At 45.4% G+C, this 13,826-nt stretch overlaps 1 protein-coding gene across 1 annotated transcript; it reads right to left on the bottom strand.

Moving 5' to 3' along the window:
* Positions 1-731: 731 nt before the first annotated feature.
* On the bottom strand, positions 732-12,846 carry si:ch211-191a24.3 (tensin-1). The gene is made up of 16 exons (XM_037249349.1): positions 12,545-12,846; positions 11,243-11,973; positions 10,820-10,962; positions 10,312-10,402; positions 10,166-10,234; positions 6,396-6,552; positions 5,937-6,298; positions 5,733-5,816; positions 5,490-5,621; positions 4,950-5,045; positions 4,026-4,103; positions 3,680-3,757; positions 3,426-3,594; positions 3,272-3,340; positions 2,962-2,991; positions 732-1,661 (listed from the first exon to the last, which is right to left on the bottom strand). The coding sequence occupies exons 2-16, from the start codon at positions 11,820-11,822 to the stop codon at positions 1,520-1,522; spliced, it is 2,280 nt and encodes a 759-aa protein (XP_037105244.1). The 5' UTR covers positions 11,823-11,973; positions 12,545-12,846; the 3' UTR covers positions 732-1,519.
* Positions 12,847-13,826: the final 980 nt, after the last annotated feature.

Here is a 13,826-nt window from a genome sequence, read left to right as displayed (position 1 = left end):
GCTGTGGGAAAGTTTCCTGAAATGGTGAGGTCATCCAGCACCGACACCCATCCGCCACCGTCACCCCCACCCCCCGCACACACTCTCACACCATCACATCACATCACACACACACCCTCACCCACCGCCCCAAATTCACATGCTGTTCCCCCTTTTCCCAACCTGGCTGGACTGACATGTCCCCCGTGTCTCTGTCCTATTTCTACTTCCACAGCAATCCCCAAAGAGGACGATTAATGGACCCCAATTCAAAGCCTGTATCAGATTATCTCTCTCCTAAAAATCTCAAGTAAAACAGTAGATGGAGACAGCCATTCATGTGCACCAGGAGGCCCATTTTTTTCTGTCTTGCTTACATGTTGGAAGCTCTTCATTAAAAAATGTCCTTAAACTGAATTTTTGTTCAATCAATGAGCCATACAATTCGAAGTGCACTGAATTGAACCATCCACGTTCCACTTTGTTGTTCGAGAAGGTGACTACTTACTGCCACCTAACGGCGAAAAACCTGCAAATCACCAATTCAAGATTGAAAGAATCCGCCAAATATGGAAGACGCGCATTCAGTTTGTCGTTGTTTTGCCAAGTTGCATAAACCAAAATGAACATGTAGCCCTGACCTACAAATAGTTCAGACAAAAAGAGCAAAATTTCTGCATTCCAGGATTGTATGTCACTATGGCAACTACCGTATACAATAAAAAGAAAAACAAAACAAACAACAACACAGCTATATCTTGATTTTTTTTTAATGAGCTACAGAATACATAAAAAAACATGTGACATAATAGCATAAATCCTGAGTTACATTATCTATTTGTCATAATGTACAGAATATATATAATATGTATGTACAAAAATACAGTTCGTGACATGAACATTTTTGGAAAACTACATTTGTACAAAGCATATCTGGATAAATGGATAAATATTTTGAGAAGAGTCAACACAAATAAAAATACATCTCATACACAAAGAGAAAAAATCCTATTGTTTTAGAGACATCAAAGTCCTCTTTTTAAATAAACATGAAAAGTTAAAACGGCTAATTTTATCAATAAATTTATAGACGGCTGTCTTTCATGTGAAATAATGTTATTTGTTATTATTGCTCGCTCTGACAATCAATAAGACAAGTCACGTACTATATATAGTTTTCACAATAATTATTACGTGTCCCATCTAACTTCTTCGAAGCGACTGTTAGCAAGAGTGCTCTGGTTTCATCCAGTTGATGAGTTGAAAATACTCATGTTAGCTTTTGCTCTCTCTAGCGGCATCATTTTGCAGCACACTCAGTGTTAGCACACTGCCACGCTCTTCAAAACAATGGCTCAGTTATTGAGAAAAATCTTGTTGTTTTTTTCGGAATGCTGGCCATCTCCGCCAAATCATTTCTACCATTCAATTCTAAACTGCAATTAAATAATTAATAAATACAGTAAGAACTGTATTAGAAATGAAAAAAATATTTTTGGAAGGCGTCTGTTTCATGTCTTTGACACATTGGCATTCAGCCTCACTTCTTGTGCGACCCGATCATGACCTTCGAGACAAAGTTGACGATAGCGCTGGCCGGCTGCTCCGGGTCGTGTTCAGCAAACAGATGGCAAATATTTTCAGTCTCGCTCTGAGATTTCCTTGCTACAAACCCAAATATCCTGCGAGAAAGACAAACAAGGATATTGAAATATGACAACATGAGTCAATTGAAATGATTGTGAAAGAGCGGGTTCACTGTAAAAAAAAAAAGATAATGACTTTGACACATTGGGGAACTCGCACTGTATGTCCAAACATAATAAAAACAACAATAACTAGAATTTGCCATTTCTGGAGAAATTGCGTGTGAAGGCAAGAAGCTGAATAAATACTTGGGGAATACTACAGAATGATGTTTAAAGTTGGAACGGGTTGAATTGGTCAAATAATGTAGGAATTAGAAGGGGAAAACTAAATTTTGTAAAATTTAGCGTGAATTTCAAAATTTTACATTTTTGGTAAGTGGGGAATTTTGGAGTAGGTAGGCAAAAGATGAACAGTTGAAAGTTGGAACGAGTTGAATCGATTAAATAATGTAGGAATTGGAAGGGAAAACGAAATTTTCTCAAATTTGGCGTGAATTTTAAAGTTGAAAATTTAGAATTTTTCGTAGGTGGGAGGTTTTGGAATAGGTAGGCATAAGATGAACAGTTAAAAGTTGGAACAGGTTGAATCGGTTGAAAAATTGAGAAATTAGAAGGGAAAAACTAAATTTTGCGGAATTCTGCGTGAATTTCAAAAGTGAAAATGTGAATTTTTTTAATCATGTGAAGTTTTGGTATAGGTAGGCACAAGATTAACAGTTTAGAGTTGGAACGGGTTGAATCGATAGAAAGATGTAGAAATTAGAACGGAAAAAGGACATTTTGCAAAATTTTGCAAATAATTTGTGAAAATGTGAAATTTTTAAAGCGTGGCAATCTTGGTAATGTTGACAATCCTCTCCAACGTGATTTGAATGAGCTGAATGATGTGAATTTCAAACAGGAACGATGTAAATGTGAAACGTGTGCCATTAAGAATGAATGGGGAAAATCTTTCCGGAATTTTGCCGAAATTTTGCCGAAACTTTGCAAATTTTGCGAAAACGGAAAATCTTTGGAATGAGAAAAATGCAAGCACTCCTCATGTAAATATTTGGAATAAGTGTAATGAAGTGAATCAGATGAATAGAAGAATAATAAGGCCTTCGCCTTCACACTAATTATTTATGGAACGCTTTTAGTCAGATGCAGATGAGTTAAAAAAAGTACAGCTAAAAACACTTCATGAGAACAAAAGGAAATCATCTATTAAAACAGGGCACCATGTATGAGATAACCAAATATTCCACAAATCTGGAGATTTCTTTCATCTGACTTTCATCGACAATATCACGTGGCAAGGTGGAACTGTCCAGTCCCTGGATGAGACACTTACTTTGCTGTAGAAGCACTTCCTCTCGTCCATCTGTGTGGAACAAAATATTAATTAGGGACAGCCATTCCTCAATATGAAAGACAAATGATGTGCTACGTGATGTTAAAAAGTCCTGGAACCCTTTCTCAATTTATTTTTAAATGCTGATTTTATCAATGAAGACTGATTCCACTTAAACATGTTGCGAAATACTGTCAGTCATCAGATGACTTGTGTATGTGTCATGTGTCGACATCCTTTATTGTGTGTCAAGACCATTCCTGAAATGGGATTGCAAGCATGTTCCGGCTTGTTGTGTCACGTGACTCACCTCCTGCCTTGCGGGTCCAAGGAACAGAAAATGACGGTATTGACTGCATAGTGTCTTCTGAAAAACAGCCTGGAGGGACATCACGTGCATTTTTGTTCAAGTGAGATGTTACAAGATGAACTCTGAGCTCGTCTGGAGCATTTAGTTGACTCACTTCCTCTGGTTGTCTGTGAGCGTGATGCCCTGCGCTGACACCTTAAAGTGGACAACAGTGGACGGTGTCGGTGGGTTCGCGGTGAGCGTCACCGTGGTAGCTTTCTGAACAGCCTGGTGCCCCGTCAGAGACTCCAATTCCACAGAGCCAAGGTACCACACGTTACATGCTAACAATGACCAATGACATCATGTCAACACAAAGATCCAAGCTAGCTCACATGCCTGAGATGCACTCAAATATTTTTTTTGTACCTGCTCCTTGCTTCAGAAGCTCAGCTGCTGAGTTTGTTGCCGTCTTTGCAGGAGAGTCACTCATTTCCTCAAACGGATCTGACAGGTACAAAATGTCACAAAAGAAGTCCAACGTAAACACATAAACCACATATTGTCTCCCAGATTACAATAATTTCAGAAAGTGCAGTGAAAACAACTTGCTTTTATTTAGTATTTATTTTATTTATTTGTTTATTTTATATTTATTAATATCTATTTATTTAGTATTTATTTTCTGCATTTAGCTCACTGGGTCAATGAGTAGCTTAATAAAGTTGTGCATTCTTCAATGCTCGCTTTGACATGGCATCCACGTTCATCCTACCTCTGTCAGGCAAAATGAGTTTGCAGGGTAGAGCCAGAGGTGTGATGGAGTGCTGACACACCAGAGCGGTGAGGCTTCCTGGCAGAAAAAAAGGGAATACATAACTATGACGAAAATTAAGTACAAGGGAAAAAAAACACAAGAAACATTTGAAGAGGGCGGCACAGTGGCGCACCGGTTAGCACATGCGCCTCACACTTCAGAGGGTGCGGGTTCCACCTCCGGCCTTCCCTGTGTGGAGTTTGCATGTTGTCCCCGTGCCTGTGTGGGTTTTCTACGGGCACTGCGGATTCTTCCCACATCCCAAAAACATGCATGGTAGTCTGATTGAAAATTCCAAATTACCCGTAGGTCTGAGTGCGAGTACGGATAGTTGTTTGTCTCTGTGTGCCCTGCAATTGGCTGGCAACCGGTTCAGGGTGTCCCCCGCCTACTGCCCGATGACTGTATGTATGTATGTATGTATGTATGTATGTATGTATGTATGTATGTATGGATGGACGGATGGATGGATGGACGGACGTTTGAACGAGATAGCTGTGTTAGATAGCAGTGACCAGCCGGGGGAGCTAGTGAGCTACATAACACTACAGTGCAGTTGCTGGTAATGTAGCAGTTCACTCAACTGACTTCTGGATGGATGGATGGCTGGATGGATGGATGGCTGGATGGATGGATGGATGGATGGATGGATGGATGGAGGGAGGGAGGGAGGGAGGGAGGGAGGGAGGGATGGATGGATGGATGGATGGATGGATGGATGGATGGATGGATGGATGGATGGATGGATGGGAAATTGGGAATGTTTGTATCGAAAATCAGTCACTTTGGTCTGGCGTTGTAACAGCTTTCAGCAAAGTGACTGTCCCAATTTCAACGCAGTTGGGACGCAGTGTTTATTCTTTCAATTCCTCTTATTCTCACCAAAGAACGGCTCGTCAGGGCAGCCTTTGAGACGGACTCCTTTCTGCATACACTCGATCAGGAAATGCCTCACCAGCTCATTGGATGGATCTCCAACTGCAAAGCCACAAAATATCCATCGCATTGACATTCATTCAAACATTGACAAAACAAGACATTAAAGTTAAAAAAAACTTAAAGTTAAAGTCCCAATGATCGTCACACACACACCTGGGTGTGGTGAAATTTGTCCTCTGCATTTAACCCATCCCCGTGTGATTTTAATCCATCCCCTGGGGGAGAGGGGAGCAGTGAGCAGCAGCGGTGCCGCGCTCGGGAATCAGTTGGTGATCTAACCCCCCAATTCCAACCCTTAATGCTGAGTGCCAAGCAGGGAGGCAATGGGTCCCATTTTTATAGTCTTTGGTATGACCCGGCCGGGGTTTTGAACCCACAACCTTCCAGTCTCAGGGCGGACACTCTACCACTAGGCCACTGAGCTGGTTACTGACCAAACTTAGCAAAGTGGATCACTTGTTTTGATCTGGATTAGGAGCCTACCTTTCTTGCTGTGATGCACCACAGATGGAGGCGGAGTTGCGACTTTCATCGCCAATCCATAAGCCCCGCGGAATGAATGACTGTCTCTGACAATGAAAGAGCCGGGTTCTTTATCCTTTAACACGGAAATCGCTATCAGAAGATAAAGTGGGAGTTAGAATAAGTCGTGGGCTGCTTCGCGCTCTGCATGGCAAGACACCTTTTCCACTATTTGGACGCGAGTGGGAAGAACGTGATATTTACCTTGATCTCGGGAAATGTCAGGCTTGTACCAGAACTTTGAAGTGTCCTGAACAAACTTCACAGTGTCCTGCTTACTGCCAAGCTCTAAAAGCAAATACAAATGCAACAGAAAAGCTTCGTCAACTGCAAGAAAAACTGCAACATGCTCAAGTTAACAATCACCATGCCCCAGTATACAGGAGCTGCCCTCTTATAGATTTGTACCTGCTCCGGGTGACGAGGTCCGGCTTAAATTTTTGAAGGGGTCAGGGGTCAGTGAGGAGAAAGAAAGGCTGAGACTGCCTTCACTGTGAGGACTGGAAAAGCCGGTGAGAGAAGGCAAGCGGGAGCCAAGGTCGCCACCTTCCGCTGCTCTCCTCTTTTCCGGCAACAGCGGGGGGAGCTCCCCATCCCCACCGACCCCCAGGTCCTCCACGGCCTGCAGCAGGCTGTGCTCCAGATCGCCATTTAAGGAGGACGAGTCCGCCCGAGGTGAAGCGAGGGCATTGGGTGTGCTGCGCTTGATGGGAGTTGAGACTTGTGAGGAGGTCGGCGTTTGCTGGTGCCAGGCGGGAGGCGGCGAGCAGCTGATGAACATTTGGGACATTTGGGATTAGCTTCAGCATTGGAGCAAGATCCTACAAGTTCTTGTGATTGAAAATATAACGACAGCTAAATGTATACCTGTCTAAATGCGGGAGGGGGCCGCTTGATGACACAGAAGATGTGGAACCAAATATCCGCGGACAAGAAGCCGAGCTCACCGACACGTCGGACGTGAACAAATCTCCGTCAAGAGAGCTGCCGCCATGGTTTACGCTGTCCAAGAAACTTCGGGAATCTATTACAAAAAAAAAGATAGCATTTTTTAGCATTTCAGTTCTGATGCTAAAATGCTGACTGGCCACCAGTACTGTAGAACTGCAAAGGATCTCAAATGTTACAAGGAGAAATTTTCTTTTTTGAGACTGAACTTTGAAGTGGGCCAAAGAAAATGTTTTCGTTGCTCTTGAAAAATGAATTGAAGATTGAACAAATGTTAAGCTCAAAATAGATGTCACACGCAGGTTCCATTGCAACGTACGGTCCATTTTGACAGAACACAAGAGCTGCGGAAGGCTCAAACATGCCACGATGACATGTTGACATTCAAACAATCCGTATCATGCAGAAAACAAGAACACAGCCGTCCTTAGGCCACAAGCAGGCCCCGGGTAGCATGAGTCACGGCAAAGAGAGTCAAAGGGCTCCTTGTTCAGACACACTACCATGCCCCCCTCCCTACTCACACACCCCGCCCACCCCTTGTACCCCCACCACTCTTTGGATTCGAGGAATTCGTGTTGGAGGAATTTGCTTTAGAAAGCGGCCTTGTTTCAACAGACGTGAGCGTTACCAAGCGGCGATACGACGCCTTGAGTCCATTCCATCATCTCACATGTGTCTTGAAGGGATTCCTCTTGGAGAGCATCTGTGATGTGATACTCAAGAAGGAGCCATTTTCATCAGCTTCTGTCCCAAACCTTGCCTCAGAGACATGCCCAGAAAAGCATACAAACAGTCCATGGAAGCAACTCGGCCAAGAAAGATCCAAAGCATAAAGCGCTACTCCTCCAAATGGCGGCTGTAAATCACATTGTGCTCTGCCGCCTTGATCTTTGGACAAACGGCTTTCAGGAGGCAAAGTTGCAGCCAGTTGATGAGCCCGCAGAAGAGACATGGCCAACGGGACGCAACGTCAACAGAAAAAAGTTACTGCAAATGAAAGAACATCACGCCATGAATTTGTGTCTTGCTGAAACTATAGTGGAAGATCCATTCCATCAATCATAATACAAATACCAAGAGATGGGTTTAGTCTTGTGCAATGTCATGCTTGTATTCATGTTGAAGTTGAAAGACTTCGAGTTGGAGTCATGAGAACGGTCAATATATTAGACAGAGAAAAAAAGGTTCCAGACGTTTTTGAGACGATTCAAAATTCCTCAGTCTTTGCCCATCTGGTTAGGTCATCACGGAGAATGGGGCCTTACAATTGCGGCTTTTCTCTTTCTTCCAACTGTTTGAGCAAAGAAAAGTAGAATCTTTCCAAATAAGGATGGGACTTAGGCAGATTTCAACACCACATAATAAAATCAATCTCATGATGGTAAAGTCATCAATACGTATACGATGTGTCCTAGATCGAATCAAACATCATCTGGGTGGGCGTTTTGGAGCTGAGCGTCTTTGGGCAAGAACTGGGGGGAGCGCAGATGATATATGTAAATGCTTCTTCTGTCATCTGGTGAACATGTAAAAGAAAGTTACACAAAGGAGGAGATTAAAAGTGAAAATCAAGATGCCTCCCTCCCTACCTCGAGAGAGCGAGAGAGAGAAGAATTTGAAGAGGACCAGGAATGTAATGTCTGACACGGGAGCGCATGCTGTACATACCAAGAGATGCGCTCATGATGTGCGACACGAGGCAGCTTTCCTGTTGGCCTCTTTCTCTCTGTCTGGCTTCCAGTTGCAGGCTGAACGAAAGACTCCCTACAAGCGGACTTTCTTGAGCCCGTGGAAGCGGTCCCCGTTGGGCTCAAGCTCTGGAGCGGAGCGTGGCCATGGCCAATTCCAGATGGAAAAAGAAGCACTCTGTTTGTTCCTGCTTGTTGTGACACGGCTCGACTCGTGGGTTTCCAGGGAGGAAGGGACAGAAGCAAGGGGAGGAGGAGAGTGAGAACCCACCTCCCCTCCACCCTCTTCCTCTGACTGACCACTCAGCATTGTTCTTTCTTGGGCACTGGGAGAACTTTCCCCCAATCAGAATGAATTGCAGGGGTCAAAGGTGACATGTGGCCTTTTATGGGCAATGGAGACAAAAGGGGGCAACCGTGCTGCTGAACTGGTGGTGATGGTGGTGGGGGGGGGGGGTTCCTCTCTGTCGGGGCATGCGTGTCCGCTCCCGCCTTCTGCTCACTACAAACACGGAGACATGGAGACAAAAGCCCGCAGAGCCCAAGCAAGTACGTCTGCTGCTGTGCGTTCAATCTGAGCGCATCATAAATTTGCCTACAATGCCGGTGGCAGGACTGTGTTGCATTCATGAACACGTGCGCCTTGTGCTCACAAAGGAAATAAACTGGAATGAACTGGAATGGAGCACAGTCCATGTGTCCGGCTCAAAGAAAGAAATACATCGTCAATCCCAACAAGTCCAACATCTCAAGAAGTGAATGCAGTCGTAGCGAGCGTCTTGACTTTCTTTTCTGCTGACCTTTGACCGCTCAGGGTTCAAACAGTCAAGTGTTTGTATAGTATCTGCTCGTGTTAAACTCGGACGGATACTGTTTATATTCCTACAATCCACTTCCAGAAATGCCATTTGCATGGTTAGGCAAATTACAACCAATCATCTTAAGGCGGAACTTTATCGGCATTTATAGCATAGGTGGAGTATGTTGAAAGTGAATGAGCTTGTCCCCGTGACAGCAGAGCGAGTGGCACTTTGCTGGAGCCCAGTCAGGGCTTCTGACATTGCCGTCAGGTCATTTGCCATGAACGTAATCAGACGTAAACACGACATGAAAATAATTGAACCGGGAGCGGAAGTGTCCCGAAGGGTCAAATTCTTTCCCAGGCAGTCATCTGGCTCTAAAGTGGTAAACAGGAAGCAATTGTCTACTATCTGAATCCAGTGTCACTTTTTCTGGACGGATGAATTCCAACATGGACTCCCGCCTCTGTGCACGATAAACACGGGCAACCTTTAGCTAGCGAGCTGCATACCATCACAAACGTCACATTGAGTCATTAGTAAACAGCTATGGGTGACAAGAAATGTCGGACTCGCTCGACAACCTAGCCGACCATCCTCATATCGATCTTTCAAATCGGTTTGGTCATTGAATGTTCTCGAGTCGATTTGTGACATAAATGCAAATTTAGCCGCCGGTCTCTCCGGATGTGGCGGCAACAAAAGACCCTCTCCAACGTCCCCTCCCAGAACAGGATGTGCCTGCACATCCTGTCAGCAGTGCTCTTCCTTTATCAGCCCAAACTATTTATAGACATCCAGCATCAGCTGTTCTGCCTTTAGCACGATTCATCAAAATACCGCAAGGATTATGAATTACGGCACACGCTTCACCATCATGTCCCAAGTGAGCTGAAGGCATGTTCAGACGTGATTTTGCTTTACTCCATTCAAGTAAGACAATAGTGAAGCCAGAGCGTTGCCTGCCTTTCACCCAAAACAGTCATGTTTGCATTGTCCACCAACAGCAGCAGCGGCCTTGCCAGGTGTGTGTGTGTGTGTGTGTGTTATGCCAAGTCAACATTCCAGGCATCTCCTGAACCCTGTCTGGCAGCCATGAGCGTGTGTTTGAGTCCAAACTTCCTGAGCAGTCAAGCAGAAAATCTTGTCTCCATGCTTGCACTGGTGCATACGCAAAAATGCTCCTGAGAAAGTTTACCTTGTGTCCAGCTGGATTGGCCCCATCGGCCGCCGGTCTTGATATGAGGAAACTCTGACATGTGTTCAACTGGGAAAAAGAAATGGGACGCTGATAAGATTCCCGAAGACAGCAACAGCCGCCCACGCATTGACATGATTTCTTACCGTAAGGCGTCGGAGGAGACAGCGGAAAGGCCGGAGTTGCTGGCACCGATTCAAAGCGATGGCTTTGCCCGCTGCGGTCGACACAGTAAAACTTCAGATACGAGAAGGAGGCAGAAAGACAAGCCAGGATCAAATTTTGTTTCTCCACATAGTCTTATGGGGTAATAAATCCACACACATCAGCAGATTTCAGTCTTGTGATGCGCGTGTGTGCGTGTAAGTGTGTGTGTGAGTGAGTGTGTGCGTGCGTGTGTGCGTGCGTGTGTGCGTGCGTGTGTGTGTGTGTGAGTGTGTTTGTGAGTACAGACTGTTTGAGTGTAAACAAGCAGGCTATTCATGCCAACAGAAGCGTATAATGTCAACCCAGACAAAATGAGAGACCGATAAAAATGAGCACCATGAGATTTATCTTCTACTTGTTTCATATTCTACTGTTTGTTTGTTTGTTCGTGGTTTTGGATAGTCATCTCTGAAAAAATGCAGTACTGGATTCTTCCAAGCTGCTTACCTGTGATGACAAATGGAAGGGAGTGCCAAGCAGGTCGGCCCCCAATCTTTGAGGTTCTTCCCCAGTACCAGGAAAATCCGCGTTGCACATCCAAAAACTGGAGTAGTCAGTCACATCACTGATCTGCTTCTGCTGCTGCCAGCCTGCAAAAGAGCAACAAGATCAAGCCAAAGGTAAAGAACGGCCATGTGGGAGGCACATAAAGGGCAGTCAGTCAGATAAGGCTCTGAAATGGAATCGTGCAACAAAATCAAGATACTCAGAGGACAAAAGAAGGCATCTCCGCACAAACAGATGGTGGAACATCTGCTGGACAAAGAGCGTTCAAGCGAAAGGAAAGCTCCTCAGCAAAGCGCTGCATCGACTTCAGATTGTGATGTTTGGGTGTAGGTCAAAGCAGACCCAAAGTACGCGATGTCTTACCAGTTAGATGGCCGTCTCCTTTCTGACTGAGGCCGCTGCTTTGGACGGAGGTGGATCGTGACAGGCGGGTGCTGCTGGTCGGCACGGGGATGAATGTGGGGTCCAAATCCAGGATCAGTTGGTTCAACTGCTCGATCGAGTCATCGATGTCTAAAGACAACGAAGCAAAGTCCGCTTCTTGGGAAGACGACGCCTCTGTGTCCGTGTTTTGTGTAAGACTGCAAGCTTTGGCATCCTCGCTGTTGGGCCCTATGCTCGATACCTGAGGAGCCAGCGATGCGGACGGCTTCTCAGTCCACTCTCGCTCTGCGCTGAACTCTCCATTTGACACGAACTGGCTTTTGGATTCTAGTTCCTGTTGAATGCAGCTGTTAGTGAAGTCGGCAGGGGCTGATTTGGGTTCTTCTGGCAGCTTCTCCGTAGAAAGGGAGCAAATATTGCATGAAGGAGCTGCTTGGTCATTCTCATCTTCCAATATATCCGTCTCCCTGTCACTGGATGAGGACTCTCCATTCACAGCTTGTCCCAAGCAAGACTCGTCTTCCGACATCCCCCTTTTGCATGCGGCCAGCTCAGTCATGACCACTAGAAGCTTCACAAAGACCTGAAGGAAATGCTGGCAGTTGCCATTTGGCCACCGTAGCGAGAAGAGTGAAGATTGTTGGTCATAACTCCTCGACCTCGCCCCGCTAAACGAGTGTCATTGTTGGGCACGAGCCGTAGGAGTCGAGCTGGGAAGACACAAATGTTGCTTTCATTGCAGGCTTCAAAGACAGACAAACATTTTGTGTGGGTGTGTGTGTGTGGGTGTGTGGGTGTGTGTGTGTGTGTGTGTGTGTGTAAGAGCATGGTGCATGTGTTTCACGCAAATAACATGTCTGTCACAAAATCTGCCCGAGGTCAGATCAAGCTGATTGTTGATGATTCGCGCACTCGACATTTACTGTTACTGTCAAACTTGAACAGACTCACACCATCAAAACACTTTTTTGGGGGGATGCAAGCAGGCTGGAATACCACACGTCGTTTTGTGATCAATCTTTTGGGGCTTAAAGTTCATCATGTACCTCTTGTAATAATACATATGGTGAGTGCAGGCTCTTAAATGCAGACAGGCAATAAATTCCAGACACGCATGGTAAGATCTCACAGATGGTGTCAAAGATCTCCTCCACTTGCTGTCCAAGCGCTCACGTACAGATAACACAGCACGTTGAAAAGTTGATTTTCAACATTGGTCAATTGGTAGAATTCATCTGATAACAAAATACAATCAACACGAAGAATAGCAGACGAGTGTACCTGCGGTTGAGACGGCACTCTCACGACAGACTGAGCAGAACTATTGAAGGACTGCTTGATGTCAAACTTGACGAGCTGGAAGCCGATGAGGACAAGCCGGAGGACTTGCAAGGACCTGAAGTAAAAGCAGACTGCAAAGGAGATGCAAAGCTTCAGACGGCGTGCCCTCTCCTCTCCTTCCTTCCTTCCTCCTCCTCGTGTATCGTCCGTTCTGACTGGCAGGCAGTCAGCACAGAAAAACAAGCAGATAAGTAACTGTTAAGGTGCTGGCAGCCCACCCCCAGCCCCTCCTGCCTGTCTCTCCACCACCCATGTCCTTACTACGCGTCCTCCTTGCTTCCTCCGTCCGTCCCCACGAATCTCCGCCTTCACTGGCCCCGCCGTTTTGAAAAGGGCCAGCTCAGCGAGTCCCCCCCCCTCCCCCGCATCCTGCCCCAGTTGACACAGGTATCTGCAATGTGTAACTATGCGCTCATACTTTTTGGTGTCTCAGGGCCAGAGTGAGGTTAAAGGGTGACCATCTACCCAGTGTTCAATCAACATCACATATTCAACCAGGTAAAAAAAAAAAACATTATATTGCACAGATGAGGTCACCAATGAGAAAACAGCATGCTGTGTAAAGGCCTTGAGCTGCTCAAATATGGAGAAGGGAATGTAAACATGGGGGCGGTCTCTCAAGTGGCTTGTGTACTGAAGGGGGGGCGGACAAATTGCAACCTGCAACTTGAACCTGAAAGGCACGAGAAGAGCCTGATAAACGCAGAAGAAGCCAGTGTTCGAGTGTGCAGTGTAGATGAGGAGATAGAAACGAGACGAGGCGGGCTCACAGTGGGCTGAGGGGGTAAAGTAGAACCACCTGTGGTCGAAAACAACATTCTTGAACAGGCCTCTGCTGCAGTTTGCCACACTAGTCCAGTCTTGGACCACACAAGTTTTGCTCACGAATGCTTTGATCTTCACTGCAGATGTCAAATATAAAGACCAAATAATAGCAGGTGTATATCCCCGTTGAAATAAAAATGACTATTTTGAACAGCTTGAGGCAGACACACTGAAAGTGTGCACAGTTTCTCATTTTAACCACACTGCAACTACAATCTAAAGTCCTGTCAAGTTGAAATCGAACTTACTTTCTGATGAGAGACGCCACATTGCAAGATTGTAGCGCAACAGTGGCCCCACCTGGGGATTTGTCAAACTTGAGCAATGCTTGATGTACTTCATTGATGTTTCTAGTTTTGATGTTTGTTGTTGGTGTGACTATCAAAAAAATCTTTGT

Source organism: Syngnathus acus, chromosome 4 (genome assembly GCF_901709675.1).
Source record: "Syngnathus acus chromosome 4, fSynAcu1.2, whole genome shotgun sequence".
NCBI classification, from domain to species: domain Eukaryota; kingdom Metazoa; phylum Chordata; class Actinopteri; order Syngnathiformes; family Syngnathidae; genus Syngnathus; species Syngnathus acus.
This window is presented reverse-complemented; position numbering and strand designations above follow the sequence as displayed.

Coding starts and splice junctions, on each gene's coding strand:
- si:ch211-191a24.3 (XM_037249349.1), bottom strand. CDS start 11,822: ATGACTGAGCTGGCCGCATGCAAAAGGGGGATGTCGGAAGACGAGTCT. Junction 10,403..10,819: donor CCTTCCATTTGTCATCACAG/GTAAGCAGCTTG, acceptor TCGTATCTGAAG/TTTTACTGTGTCGACCGCAG. Junction 5,817..5,936: donor GACCTCGTCACCCGGAGCAG/GTACAAATCTAT, acceptor ATTTGCTTTTAG/AGCTTGGCAGTAAGCAGGAC.